This window comes from Squalius cephalus (assembly GCF_949319135.1).
Source record: "Squalius cephalus genome assembly, chromosome: 5".
NCBI lineage: Eukaryota > Metazoa > Chordata > Actinopteri > Cypriniformes > Leuciscidae > Squalius > Squalius cephalus.
Window position 1 is genome coordinate 2,766,569 of NC_137126.1, and position 15,739 is coordinate 2,782,307.

Below are 15,739 nucleotides of genomic sequence, written 5' to 3' on the forward strand. Positions count from 1 at the left end.
CACACAAACACTGGCAAATCACTGCACAGATAAGCAGGGAATGTGCACTCGCTGGAACTCGCTGTCACACCAACACTTGGAGAGAGGCTCGTCTCGAAGAGAAGTAAAGAGATGAATCTCAGGATTGGCTGTGGAGTGAAGTACATCAACTTGGCTCCGAAGCAAAAACATATCTGCATGTTGCTCGCGCACTTCCTTATATACCCTAGAGTCCTGCACGGGTTCGGGTACCCGCGGGTTTTTTCTCAAACGGGTGAAAAATATCCAACTGTGTCGGATACGGGTGCGGTGCGGGTCGGGTCGGACACGGGGGAACACGGGTCTAAACACGGGTTTAAAACAATCACATGCAAACGTAAAAATGCATGCATATTTTTAGGAACACATCTACAAAAATATGCCTGTATTTCAAGTTGATAAAATAATTTTAAATCCACATCAGTTTATTTGTGCCCACGCGCCACGCCCTCCCAGGAATCTATAACGTTACCTAGGCTACTTTCAGTTTAAAATTCATCATAACCGCGCGCACGCGATCTGCTTGCAGTTGTCCAGATGGATGCTGAGGAGTTGAAGAAAAGAATAGCTAGTGGAGATTGTAAAGTTGTCGACAATACGTCATCAGAAATCTGGAGTTATCTGAAGAAAATATTGTGAATGGCTTATTTGCTGCATGCATTTTCGTGTTGGATAGCCGCAAATGTGGAACTTCATCACTGAGGAAGCACGCAGATAACTGTGGTAAACCAAGCAGTTCTATCGAAAAGTATTTCTTCAAATTTAACACTGTTAAGTAGGCCTATGTGTGGTGTGCAGGGCGTGTTTGAGCCCAAAATTGTCTGATGTAGGCTAGACGAAATTGCGTGGCAGATAGTGTTGTAGCCGCGTCTGTTCAATTGGTAAAATGTTACAAGGTTACTCAGTTTTGTGGTAACGTTACCCATGTTCTTCATGTACCGGCCTTTTGACAGCTTCGGCTGAAGTTGTCCTTGTATTAATTGTTATAACTTCTGTATGAACTGGCAATAAACATTTTTGTAATTGTGTCTATAATGTGATTGGCTAAATTGATTTTATTTCGGGTGCGGGTCGGGTGTCGGTTCTATTTTAAGCGGGTCGGGTCGGGTGCGGATTTGAATTAGTGCTGCTGTCGGACAACGGGTCGGATGCGGTTTTAAGCACTGCGGGTACGGGCGGGTGCGGATTTACAAAATCGGACCCGTGCAGGACTCTGATATACCCCCTGCGTGGGGCGGAGTTACGCTATGCAAATTCCGCAGACCCATGGCATTTCTTTGCCATTGGCTCGTTTTATATACTCGAAGATGATAGGATTTCTAAGCGAAACCCCATTCGTCGTCATCCGACGTAACTCGGAGTGACAACGAAAGGGAACTGAAGTGTATGTTGCTTCCGACTGAAACAATATTGACAGACTGACATTGTTTGTTCAGTAAACCACTGTTAAAACAAAAACAAAACATGTTTTCCCCTGCTGTACTGTAAAACATACAGAAACGTGACTTCACAACTGAGGTACAGTACATCCCAAACCGTTCTTTTCTGTGTACCGTTACACCCCTACTAAAAAGTAGTACCCCATATGCATGTAGTGAATCCAGCAGAACTACCCTTTAGTTATTAGCAAGCATGGGGCAGGAAAACTTTATGGTTTTAGTTAACATTTTTTTGGTACAAACCTCACGGGATATGACTGGGAGATCCACATCCATCAAAGAGGCCAATGTGAGACTCTCTTAAACTCAGTAACTAGATGTGAGGAGGCGATCGGTTTAAAGACACTAGTAGATTTGTCACAGGAGAGAGGTAAGGACAGTGTTGTGTTCGATCAGATTACATGAGCATGTTCCTATCAAACTTTAAAGAACTGCATTTGCTTCCTGGATGTAGTTCAGTATGCCTCAGCATTATGTTGTTTTGATGATTGAGGACCCATACATCATGTGTTTGTTTTTCTAATCTATATACAGTATGAGAGTAAATGCTAAAGCTAATTTAGCACAGTTTATGACTGCTCTTATACTGTAAGTGCAAGAGTGGCTTTAACTCTTTCCCCGCCACAGACAGAATTTTCCGGAAATCCATGTTTTCACTGTTATATGGTAGGGGGCGCTATAATGAATCTTATGAAATATAAAAAAATCTCTGGATCAAAACACTGGCAAAAAAACAAAAACAAAAAAAGCAGAAAGAAGCAATAAAAGCATTGTAGTCTAAATCGCATTGTAGTCTTTGACAAAAACACGATTTTCTCAGCTTTTTGTTTCAATTTTTGCTTTTTTTTGTTTTGTTTTACAAACTTACATTTAAGTGTTGATAAAAAAGGAATGCATGAAGCTTGATTAAAATGTTGTTTGTTTGTTTGTTTGTTTGTTTGTTTGTTTGTTTGTTTGTTTGAAAGCCAAGAGGATCTGTTCTTTCTTTTGATATATTGCATGTACAGATATTCATACAACACAATATTCTGGGGGACATGAAGGTTTTGTGAAAATGAAACAATGGCTGGGAATTTTTCTAAGAGGCAGGGAAAGAATTCATCTTGCATCTTTTTCTTTTCTTTCTATTGAGAGATCCATCTTAAACTTGAGACTTCTCTGTCTATCATTATGAAACCAAACCCTCGTAAATTAAATTGCTCAAGATTAATTTAGAGACTCAAATATATCCCTCCTTTTTTCAGTGCACATTCTCATTCAGAGATTGATCTTTAAGGAGACACAAAAGGGTTATGTGACTGAACACAGGTAAGTGATGATCAGTCATTTTCAGTTGATCAAAGTTCTTGCTTCTACAGCCGTGCCAAGTCTGTGTTAAGAGAATAAACATCTGTGGTCTGTTTCTCATTGTGAAGCATCTCAGGGACCAAAGCAATGGGTATTCCTTAATCATATGTTGTACGCATTGTTAGATTATTCTGCTCGCCTATACCAGTGGGTTTCAACCCTGTTCCTGGAGCCCAAGTTACTAGCATGTGTTAGCGCATTGCTAGCATGTTTTAACAAAATGGTAGCATGCTTTAGAACGTTCATAATGTTTTAACAAGCTGCTAGTGTGTTTTAGCACTTTGCTAATATTTCTGACCAGCATGTTAGCATTGTGTAACATATTGCTAGCATGTTTTACCACATCACTAGCTTGATTTAACACATTGTTTTTAGCATGTTGTTAACATATTTCTTATGATTCAGCATGTTAGTATGTTAACACATTGATAACTTTTTAACATGTTGCTAACATGTTTTGTAATGTTAGTATGTAAGCATGTGTTAACACATTGATAAGGTTTTTTTTTTTTTTTGCTAACCTGTTTCTTATGTTTTAACATGCAATCATGTGTTAACACATTGATAATCTTTTGTTGATAACGTTTCTTACGTTTTAGCATGTAAGCATGTGTTAACATTTTTTTTGCATGTTTTCGCATGTTGCTAACATGTTTCTTACGTTTAGCATGTTCACATGTTAACACATTGATAACGTTTTTGCATGTTGCTAACATGTTTCGAACATGCTTTTAAGCATGTGTTAACACATTAACGTTTTGTTGATGACATGATTTTAAATGTTTAGCATGTTAGCATTTTAACACACTCATAGCGTTTTCGCATGTTTGTTAACGTGTTTCTTACGTTTTAGCATGTTAACACATTGATAACATTTTAACGTTTGCTAACATGTTTCTGACATGTTTAGCATGTTAGCATGTGTTAATACAATGATAATGTTTTTACATGTTGCTAACATGTTTCTTACGTTTTAGCATGTTAGAGTATTAACACATTGATAATGTTTTAATATGATGTTAATGTGTCTTATGGTTTAGCATGTTAACGTGTTAAGACATTGATAACGTTTTTGCATGTTGCTAACATGTTTCTAACATGTTTTTAGCATGTTAGGCATGTGTTAACACATTTATGATGTTACACATCAACACATTTATGATGTGTAACATGTTTTTAAAATGTTTAGCATGTTAGCATGTGTTAACACATTTATGATGTTACACATCAACACATTTATGATGTGTAACATGTTTTTAAAATGTTTAGCATGTTAGCATTTTAACACTAATTGCATTTTCACGTTTGTTAACGTGTTTCTTATGTTTTAGCATGTTAACATTTGTTAACACATTGATAACATTTTAACGTTTGCTAACATGTTTCTTATATTTTTAGCATGTTTGCATGTGTTAATACAATGATAATGTTTTTACATGTTGCTAATATGTTTCTTACGTTTTAGTATGTTAGAGTATTAAAGGGGTGATGAACTGAGAAATCAAAATTTCCTTGAGCTTTTGACATATAAGAGATCATCATACTATAATAATATCCTGTAAGTTTCAGAACTGAAAACTTCCTTGTTAGTCCAATAAAAGCTTTTATAGACATCAGGCTCAGCAAACGACTCGTTTTTCAAAGTGGGGAACTATGACGTCAAAGAGGATAAAACACCGCCTCCACAAAAGAAGATCAACGCCTACTTCAACACGGCCTGTTTAGCCCCGCCCACTGATTCGCCCAAACATGCTAAATAACATAGGACGACATGATAATTGCTAAACCGGATCGAGCTACTTCCAAGCAATAAACATGCTGTTTACTAAATATTGTGCAGCGCCTGTTTGTGGAAGAAGACAGTCTGCATAAGCTTCCTTCGGATTCCAGCATGGTTAAACTTGATTAAATCAATCAATCACAATTTCCCGACACGGATCTGTCAGCAACATGTAAGTAACCATGTGTATTCTAATGCCTGATCTGCGATCAGTGATTTCTGTGTAATTATTCAAGTTCAGATATCTTTCTCTTAAAATCGTTCAATACTGTTTATGCATCAGTGACTAAACGATCAACTTCACATAATTTCTCGTAGTATTATGAAAATAATCTTCTTTAAACTGTTATTAAATTATATACAGAAAGCGATCAAAGAACGATCCCTTCCCATTCGCCCAAGCTGTCAATCAAACAGCACAGCGCGAGCCGCGAGAGCTGCTCATCTGTACACTTACTAAACTCGTGATGAAATAATGACACTGTTACACTACACAACGAAGCTCTTACTGTGTATTCACATCGTGTTTGCATTGTGATTTGGTGTAAGCATTTGTGAGAGTGCAAAAATTGCTTTGCAATGATAAGATCTTTATTCACGCGATCAACAGACTGTCTGTCATCTGCTCAGTCAGTGCTCATCATGCTGCAACCTTTCATGCGATGGAATAAATTTAAATATAATGCTTTAAACGATACTTTTCAGGATTTGTTCATCTCGATAGCTGTAATAATAAAAACGTAGTAAAAGTTTTCGAGAAAGTCGTAGGCCTAATACTAGCTATTTCCAACGCATTCTCATCCCCAAATCGTCACTTTCAAACATTCTTCAATATCCGACGCACAAAGCACCCTTTAGCGTCCATATGAGACGCTTTGGTTATGGGTAGGTTTAGGTCTGTGGTAGGGTTATGCGTCTCATATGGACGCTAAAGGGTGCTTTGTGCGTCAGATATTGAAGAAATTTTGAAAGCGTCAGTATATGACGACTTGGGATGAGAACGGGCTGCTATTTCATATGCAAGCATGTCAGCCAATCACAGCAGTGGGCGTTTGGACTGCAGTCTCACAGCAGACACGCCCCTTAAAACTGAGCGTTCAAATCTGAAGCTGAAATCAGGCTTGGAAAAATGGCTTTTATTTATAAATTATGACAGTTTTTGATGTAAAAATCATACTAACATTATAATTGCACCACAGGAAACATTATAAAATAATAAAACAATCCAGTTCATGACCCCTTTAACACATTGATAATGTTTTAACATGATGTTACCGTGTCTTATGGTTTAGCATGTTAACGTGTTAAGACATTGATAACCTTTTATCATGTTGCTAACATGTTTCTTAAATGTTTTAGTATGTTAGCATGTGCCAACATTGATAATGTTTTTGCATGTTGCTAACATCACATGTTTCTTACGTTTAATCATGTTGCTAGCATGTTTCTGGCATTTTATAACATTTGCATGTTTTAACACATTGCTAACATGTTTTAGCTAAAGTAAAGGTTTTAACCTTTCAATGAAACTCTGTGGGATTGTTCATAGATTTGATATTTTTTTTTATTTTTTAGGAAAACTGTAAGTCTGATAGATAGGACAAGTTACTGTTATAAATCTGGTCTCAGAGGAAGAAGCAGCAGCAGCACCTCAAGTAATATATCAGTATATTATCTTTGTCAAACCAACATAATAAATGTAAACATGCATGAGTGCATTGAATTGCTGATGTTCCATTAGTCACACAACAGCAAACAACCATAATGTTTGCTAACATTAATTCCTTCAGGACATGTTTCTACATTCAATTACATGTTCAGGTTCTTCCAAATTGGATGCAACCCAAATATTTTATCATATCTAACTGATTATTCTGTTAATTTCTAATGCATGTCAACTCGAATGAGTAAAAGAAAACTGCATTTCCCAAATCCAAATCCCACACACACCGAATCCAATCCCGAAACGCTGGAATGGTCAAAGAGTGGACGATACCACCGAGGAGTTACCAGTGCTTTATTTATACACAATACATGACGGAGAAATAGTTATTAATTTTTCAAATAGTGATACATCAGATATGTTTGCAGTAATGCAGAGCACCAAAATATAACTTTACAATAACATTCAATTTGTTAACATTAGTGCATTAAACAACAGCTTATTAAAACAATTGCAGATTTTTTTTTGTTCATATATAGACTATACTGTTCATTGTTAATGTTTTTTTATTTTTTTTCATAATATATTAGCTAATGTTAATTTACACCACTGTAAATGTATTATACATAGAGATTAATATAAACCTAGATTAATACATTCTGTAAAACTGTCATTGTTATTCCATGTTAGCTATTGCATTGTAAACTAATGTTAACATATAGAAGCGTATTGTGAAGTGTTACCCCAAAAAACAAGCATATCACAACATATATCATCCATGGAAATGTGTATGCACCCGAAAATGCATCTTGTTTCTTGAATTGAGATATCAGATAGAGATATATGCATATGTGTGAATTCTGATGGAAAGACATCAAGTGTCTAGTGACTGTATTGGGAATATACTGGATATATACCCAATACTGGATTGGGAATCCCCGTCAACTGGATAGAGTTATACATTATGTGTATGAATCAAGCAAAGGTCAAAATATTGACAGAATTTTGGTCATAATTTATTAGCAATGTGAGGTCAAGAGCAGACATGGCCAGCATCACCATCACCAAACACAGATGGGTTTAACAGGCACAAACACATCCGTTTCAAGAGAATTTAAAACACTGAAATTAAAGGACACTTGAAGTACAAGACAGATGATGTGAATATATGGTGCATTTCAAATTTAAATAACTATCATAAACGTATCGTTGTGTCTAATGAATCTCTTTAAATATACAAGGCAATTTAACTGGTACACTTTTTCACATCACTATTTACATCTTCATAATTGAGACATTCATATTAAACCGTTATAAAACTCTTGATACAATTCCATTCGTTTTTTTTTTTTTTTTTTTCTTCTTTTCTTTCACACCATCCACCCATCTTTTCAAAGAAATATGTGTCAACTTTGAGGACTCCCAATAGGAAGAAACTCTGACTCATCGAACGCTGATGTTTTGCTGTGTTTGTCCGTATTTTGACACCTGGACAAACACATCGGCAGGCCAAAAACAGCGATGTGTGTTCTTCACCTGTCCAGTGCTGATGCATGTGAGCTCTGGATGTTTCAGATTTAAAGAGACATTCGAAATGTATACAGAAGTTGATTTTGTCATGATATGTCATGATCCCATTCTCCTTTATGCCATAGAATAAATGTACTGTGTTAACAAACAATTACATACATATATTACAACATAGAAGTTACAATCATGTCTCGACTGCATTACTGGCAGTATTTCCAGAGCGACTGAATGACATTCTGTGACAAAAACACAATTTTTCTCTTAAATGACATTTTGTTTTCTATTTGTTTGTTGCAACAACAACAACAACAACAATACCAACAACAACAACAACAAAAAAAAGAGATATTATTGAATATATAATTCTGAACTATTGTATTTGTTCTTCAACTTTAGCAATGGATAAAATAATAAAACAAAAGAAAAATAATACAAGAGCCCCTATAACTAAATTTTACATTTATAAGACCATTGTACAAATAACTTACATAATAAAAAATATAACTTACAAAAGTATAACACTCTTAATAAATAGTTCTACTATGTACACTACTATATGTTGCTAATAGACGCAAATCACTAAAATATGGAAGCAGCAAACATTACAGGCATGAGGTACAGCAAGAAATCCTATGCATACAGTAGTGTGTGTGTGTGTGTGTGTGTGTGTGTGTGCGTGCAAAAGTGTGTGTGTGTGTGTGTGTGTGTGTGAAACATCCCACTGAAAACTTCATTAAACAAGCTAACAGGCAGTTTTAGACCTGCACGCTTTGAGGGATTGGAGATGCATGAAAATGAGGATTTGCTGTAATTCCACTCTGGTATTTTTGATGGCTGATTTGCACGCAGTGGTGGAGAAAGATATAACAAGTGTGAGAAGAGTGAGAGAATGACTAAAAAAGGAAATCTCGGGCAGTTGAAAACAAAACTGAAAAAGCATTGTCTGACAGGCCTGTCCGTCACACGCGCTGTCAGCGAGTTGGCAAGTTACTTGATGTTTGTGTTAATTTGGCAATGTGGATGCTGATCGCTTTTGCTGTCCATCTTGGCAATAAATGCTGACTATTGGTATCTTGAGTACAGTTACATCATTTCAGGTATTTGTTCACCCAAGAATATATAACAAACAAAATATTCACACATTATCACTATTATAAGTTTTGTACTCTCGTGCATTGTATAGTATTTGCTTTTTTCTCTCTGTGAAATATTTCCTACACTTATTTCATCTTTGGGTGCTGTAGTTCCTTAATAATATTAATAATAAATCCTTCAACCCAATTCATGAGATGGCTGACTAAACAAACAAACAAACAAACAAACAAGAAAAAAAGAAAAAATGCTAACACAACATACATAAAAACATACATACAACACAATGACCCAATTAAAGACTTATTTTCCACACATAAATATCAAAGCCAGTTTTCCATGATCCCAAACGCTTGTTCTGACAAGGCATTTAAATCCAATAAAATTGCGTCCATGTGTCGCATTGCTCTGCTGTTTACAATAAAACCAGACGCGGAGCAAGTGGAACCACAATAATGATCAGTAATCAGAGGCATATGATAATATCATACAGTAATAAGGAACATAAAACACCACAAACACATTCCCTCCCAATTTGTCCTGCCGTACAATAGCAGCGATTTTTAGAAGATTTGCCTTTCGTTCAATGAGCTTCCCAAAGTGCAGCAACTGAGGTCAAAGACACGAATACTGACTACTGGTACATACGATTATTATTTATTATTATAATTTTTTTTTTTTTTTTTTTTTTGTCTTTTTCACTTTAGCGTTTCTTTAGAAATATAAATGACTGCACCTGTGACACTACAAGCACAATAAAAAGAAACTATTGACTTCTGCATCTCATGATGAAGTCTTTACGCCATACATACGAAGACTCGATAATAAACGCATAAAAAATGATATGGTTGTTTGACTTTCTTCAATAAGTGTTGCTTCCATTCTTTTTTTTTATTTTTATTTTTTTATTAATTATAAATGTCATAAAGTTATTATACTTTAACTACCATATCTACAATTGCACAAAGTGATGCCCATTATTAAAACATTAGGCAAAATAATCCTTAATGTTTTAGCATGTTTTCCATGCCAATAAAACAGCCGTGAAAAGTGTTTTAAGGGCCCGATAATCAAGGATAATATCCATTTTCTTCAGCCATGGCCCGATCGCACTAAATTCATAACATTAAGGATAGAGGACAAACCTTATCAGAAACAGTTGTTCAGTAACACTTTACAATAAGTTTCCAAATGTTGTATCTGTTGTTATTATAATGTAATGGACCTCAGCTAACATGAACTAACAATCAACAGCTGTATTTTTTATCAACTTATGTTATCAAAGATGAACAAATACTGTTTTGTTAGTTCGTGTAACTAACAGGACCTTATTGTAAAGTGTTATTAGTTGTAATGTGCATAAGCGTGAAGTTGTGTGAACTTTCCAGCAGAGGAATACTACAATAACTTCTTTCTTTACCACATGTCTCAAGATTATGACTGAACGAACAGCCAATACAAGAGGACATCGGTATAGATCAGTGGTGTCAATCCAGCTCCTGGAGGGCATCTACAGTCTTCAGGAGCAGGTCTGACACACCAGTCAAACGTGGAGATTCACAGACGCTGACAAACTAGACAAAACATGTTAAGGCCATGAGGGGAAGAGGTCTGTTTGAAGGAAACGGTCACAGTTGGCAGCCAAAAAAAACAATGTGTTTATATATACACCGCCGGCAAAAAAGAAAAAGAAAAAAAGAGTTGCTTAAGAGTCTGTGATTGGATCATTATTGCAGTGATTATTATGTGTAGCTTTTCATTTCAGGTAGACTTTACAGAGACTTACAGAGTGCTGGACTGACCGAAAATGTATTCACCTCTTGATCGAATTAACATTTACTTCCATATCAAGAGGTGCATCAAGATCTTGTATTGACAATGCAAGAGTCCAGCTCTCTGTAAAGTCTCCTCCAGCACATCCCAAACACTTTCAATGAGTTTAAGATCTGGACTCAGAGGAGCAGATTCACGTGTGAAAATGATTCTTCATCTTCTTTCACAATCTGAGCCTGATGAATCTTGACATTATCATCCTGGAATATGGCCATGATGTTCTTCCCACTTGTTTGTTGAAGAAATGAAAAGCTACACACTCCATCAATTAGGGTTAGAAGAACTGCTGGCAAACATATAACATGCTAGAAACATAATAATCACTGCAATAATGAGCCAATCATAGACTCTTAAGCAACACTTTTTTATTTTATTTTTTTGGCCGGGCAGCCGAAGTAAATTGTTCTGTACATTAAGTAATAATAAAGATTTGTTTTATGGTGATTTTGCGTATATAAAGTCATTCTGATTATGTTGAAGATAGAAGCGTTTTTTTTTTTTTTTTTTTTTTTTTTGGCAGCACATTTGGCAGCACATCCATGGCACAAGCGCCCGTAGCATTTTAACTCGTTTCAAAAGGGCTAAAAACACTTTCAAGTGTTTAAAAAGTTGGCACGTGTGCGGTAAGTTACCTTTTAAAAGTGGTTTCGACTGGCAACGTTCACTGACATTAGAAATAGTGTGAGAGGGTCTCCATTGCTTTTCTGTATTACATTATCAGGGTCAATTTAATAATGAAAAGTACCACAATAGTAGTCCATTGTGGTCTTCTGAAGCTGATGGATTTGTGTGAGGAACAGACCAAAGGTTAGACTTAAGCATGACACCTTTGGACGTCACACCACGGTTTAATGTCATTGGTTCCCATGGGTGTTGTAACCAGACACTGACATTTGAGAGCGGCAGCAGATGGAAAGATTCTCTTTGAATAAAATCTTCAGTGTCTTCATCACACAAAGCTACAGCTTCGGAAGACTGCTTTCATGATGCTTTTAACTCGTTCTATGGACGTGTTTTCACACACAAAAATGCAGAAATAAAAACTGAGGGTGAGTAATTGATGATGGAATTGTCCGTTTTTGGGTGAACTAACCATTTATATGAAATAAAAGGTTAATGACAATGGCCTCTACATTCATATATTGTGTCTATTATGCATTCTGACCAGATGAGTTACAATTCAGCACTGGCGTGGCGCTGTGACGGGAGGTGTTCGGTCATTGGCGGTTACGTTGATCAGAGGTAAGTGTTAAGGCAGACTGACGACACACTGGATCATGGCCTGTGTATTCCTGTTGTCTGTTGTTTGACTAATTAGCAGCAATCGTAGCAGCAACAACAGCAGCAGCCATGCTAAAGAAACCGATTCATTCTCACCTCATTTATGCACGGATCTATCCGTGTGCATTTTAAATAAACCTCAAATCACAATTATTTCATAAATAGTGTGCGGCGGGACCTGCAGCCGTTCCCCGTTGCGCATTTATATTTGATGGATTTCTGATGGTTTCGCTGTAGGAACATCAAAAGAATCAGTGATCAGTCTTTAAAAATGGCCTGCGATCATGTGATTGCTTTCCAGCCAACCGTACCATCCTTGTTTTGGGAGCAAGTCCGCTTCACAAGGGACGACTGAGGTCACGTCCTAAAACACGACTGAGACGAAATAAAACAAATCAAACTGTTCTTTCTTCTTTTGAGATGATGCTTTTTTCGGCCTTTGGTCAAATCACATCAGCATGGAAAGCTATCTCTCGTATTTTTCATCCTGGTTTACTTGCTTTCGTTTTGCTTTAATTTTTTTTTTTTTTTTTTTTTTGGGGGGGGGGGGGGGGGTGGGAGTCGTGAGTGATGTTGATGCTTCTACACAAACCAGCTTCAGTCCTTTTTTGGGGGTCTTGGCATTGGGATCCTTTTCCAAACGTATTGTATTGTAAGAGATAGCAGGTAGACTTGGACTTGGAAAGGATGAACAGCTATAAGAGGAGAGAGGTACAACTGTGAAGCAGCAGCATTTCTGGGAAGAATATCTAATCCTGTCCCAGTCCGCACACCGGCTTGGTGGAGCGTTTTAACCAAGTGAGTGCAAGTGCTCGCCCTTCCGGTTCTCCAAGGCGTTGGGGTCCCGGCAAGCGCACTCTCTTCGGATGTCACAAGACATGGGGAACGGAATCACCTTGAAGGAGAAAAGAAAAACACATGTTGGTCAAGACATGCTCTGCACTTGGACTTGAAAAATTGATGAGCCCCTTGGAGGGATTGAAAATAGAATTTGAATGGCGTTTGGCACTTGACGTCACAAATGAATGTTGGCAGTGCGTCAGTGACACCAGCTGCTGTGGTGCGTCTCCCTCGAGGCAGGACTCAGATGCTTTTCGGGATAAACTGCATCTCCAGTCGCTCAAAACAGGACCATATGTGCACTTCGCATTTGCACGTTAACTTAACCATTTGTCTTAGAGGCCGAGAAGACTGATTTGTTCATGACGTGAACTTGTATGCAATTTATCTTGGTGCACAACAAAGTGGATTTTCTAACTCATAGCATCGATTGTGGAGTAACGTCATGTCTATTTGTACCAGCGAACACAGTTTCGGATTTCATTCTGACGTGACTGTGTAAACCATTGGTAGGTTGATTTAAAATGTAGCTCACTGTGATTATGATAATGCGATTATGCTCATAATAGGAGTAAAGATATGTGTAGTACTGCAATTTACAGGTAAATTAGCTTAAACCTTCCTGTAAGAAAAACGTAGTCCATCACATTGTACAAAACAATCGACCTTGAAACAAGTTGAAAACTCCAGTAATATTAAAGGGGTCCTATTATATCCTTTTACGAAATCTTGATTTTGTTTTTGGGGTGTACTAGAATATGTTTTCATGCATTATTTTTCACATATTTTACATTATTAAAACCCCTCTCTCTCCCCAGTCTGGTTTAACACGTCATTTTCGATGAAGTCCCTCCTTCTGAAATACGAAATGTGCTGTGATTGGTTAGCCGGCCCCCGTGTGTTGTGATTGGCAGCGCTTAGCATGTGTTCAGGAAATGTCCCGCCCCTTCATAACCGCGAGCTCTAGTGAGATGTAAACATTAACGATGGCATCAATTTCAAACCATTTCAAGGCCGATACAGACCCTGACAATATTAAGAAACAACGGATTTCAAGCACAGACTTTGCAAGCACGGATTTCACAGGACGTTTCAGAGTGGTATGTTTTTTTTTTGTAATGTTCTTATATATACATCATATTTGTCAGAAAACTATGGTAATACAAACAGTAATCGATCACAAAACAGATAATTTTCCTATGGGGTGGTGAACAGTCTTACAAAAGCAAGAGCTTACAAAAGCTACAGTAAACACTACATCAATAATGTAATGTTAGTTAGCAGGCGGAGGCAAAGCTTTGCCCTTCCTTTACATCATAGCTATCATAGCAACTTTGCAAATGTTGTTTATGCTCAAAGAGCAACATTGAACACTAACTTAAGTATTAAATGGGTCCTTGATTATGATTTCACTTTTTAACCTAAGTTCCCAAAGGTCTTCGCTGCAATCATTAATGTTTGTATGAAACAAGAGAGTGCAAGTCTGCAGTTTGATTCAAGAGGCTGATATATAATCTTGCTATAGTTGATAAGGAATATTTGAATGTTATAATAAAGTAATAAAAAGCATGAAAGTATTCTAGAGAGCTGCATAATAATGTGGTATGGTGATGCACCAACAACAACGTTTTACAGGCACGTTACCCAGTTTTTCTCCTTAATCACTGAATTTAATCAGTAATTAAATTGCATGTAGATGCAAGCAAAGAGCGTTTCTTAATCTTGTTTTCCAGTAGAAATCTAAATAAGCATTGGATACTTAATTCAAGATTTATTTTGTTATATGATCTTGATACATTTCTTTTAAAAATTCAAAATATTCAAGTTACAGAAAACAACTTTTAATAAGGATCTTAAGATACGTCTACTGGATAACAAGACACAAGTACTGATGAAGAAAAAGATTTTTGTTGTGTGAGAGTGCAGTGATCCAGACGGAAATGGCATGTATGACTAAGTAACGAAAAACAAAACATGTTTGTGAGAGCAGCACTTAGTCTTTCCTGTGAAGCTTTTACAAGCATGAACCGGACACATATCAAAACCAGCCGTCATTGCCCTGCATGGCATTTCCTGTCCAACCGTGTGCCTTCCCTCACGTTCCAACACATTCAGATTGGCTTTTGCTAACCTTGCTGAAAAAACACCCTAAGGTTGTTTACTGGCCAGGATGGGAAACCAGCTGACAAGTGCCTCAAACCCCATAAAACAGATCAACCATTTGTTATCAATGAGGATTGTTATCAACCACCCTAATAAAGGTGTGCAGTAGTTTTCATAACTTCTTTTTCAATCTTCCCTCCCATCTCACGACACACAACCTTTCCCAGTTCTCGTTTAGCACCCTCTCTTTATCTCACCATCAGACTAAGATGTGGGTGGCAAATTTAACATGGTTTCCTCTGCCCTTGACCCTAGGGTGGCTGGACCAGCTGCCACATCTGGGGCTCATCGATGGTGGCTGGGAATGTCAGCATGGGGCAGAGGCCAGTGCAGAACACACACACACACACACACACACACACACACACACACACACACACACACACACACACACACACGTCACGGCGCACGGCCCCCCCACCTCTGCAGGGCTCCTGGCAGAACGCACGTATGTGTCAGACTGCAGCTGAAGGGGGCTGGGGATCGGGGCGCAGACGGAGAGCTTCAAAACAGACCAGAATAATGTTGGTCTGCACTGAGGCTCAGTCGCGTACGTCACGACATTTGTAAGACCGTGATTTATTACATTCAAAACTGAGAGAGAATTTGAATGACATCTGTTTATTGTTTGAGAAACAACAATAATTTGTTTTACTCTTGCTATCGTAAGATTAAGATCTTTTTTTTTTTTTTTTTTTTTTTTTTTTTTATGAAATGAGAAATAACAGTTTCACTCTGCTTGCACTGTAAACT

General features: G+C 37.3%; 1 protein-coding gene across 1 annotated transcript in view; it reads right to left on the bottom strand.

Annotated features, from left to right (window-relative positions):
• Positions 1–11,919: 11,919 nt before the first annotated feature.
• pappaa (pregnancy-associated plasma protein A, pappalysin 1a) overlaps positions 11,920–15,739 on the bottom strand; it is a 99,355-nt gene continuing 95,535 nt past the window's right edge. The window contains exon 23 of the mRNA XM_079872091.1: positions 11,920–12,878. Coding sequence (XP_079728217.1) covers positions 12,774–12,878 — 105 coding nt within the window. The 3' untranslated portion in view covers positions 11,920–12,773. The remainder of the gene's footprint in view (positions 12,879–15,739) is intronic.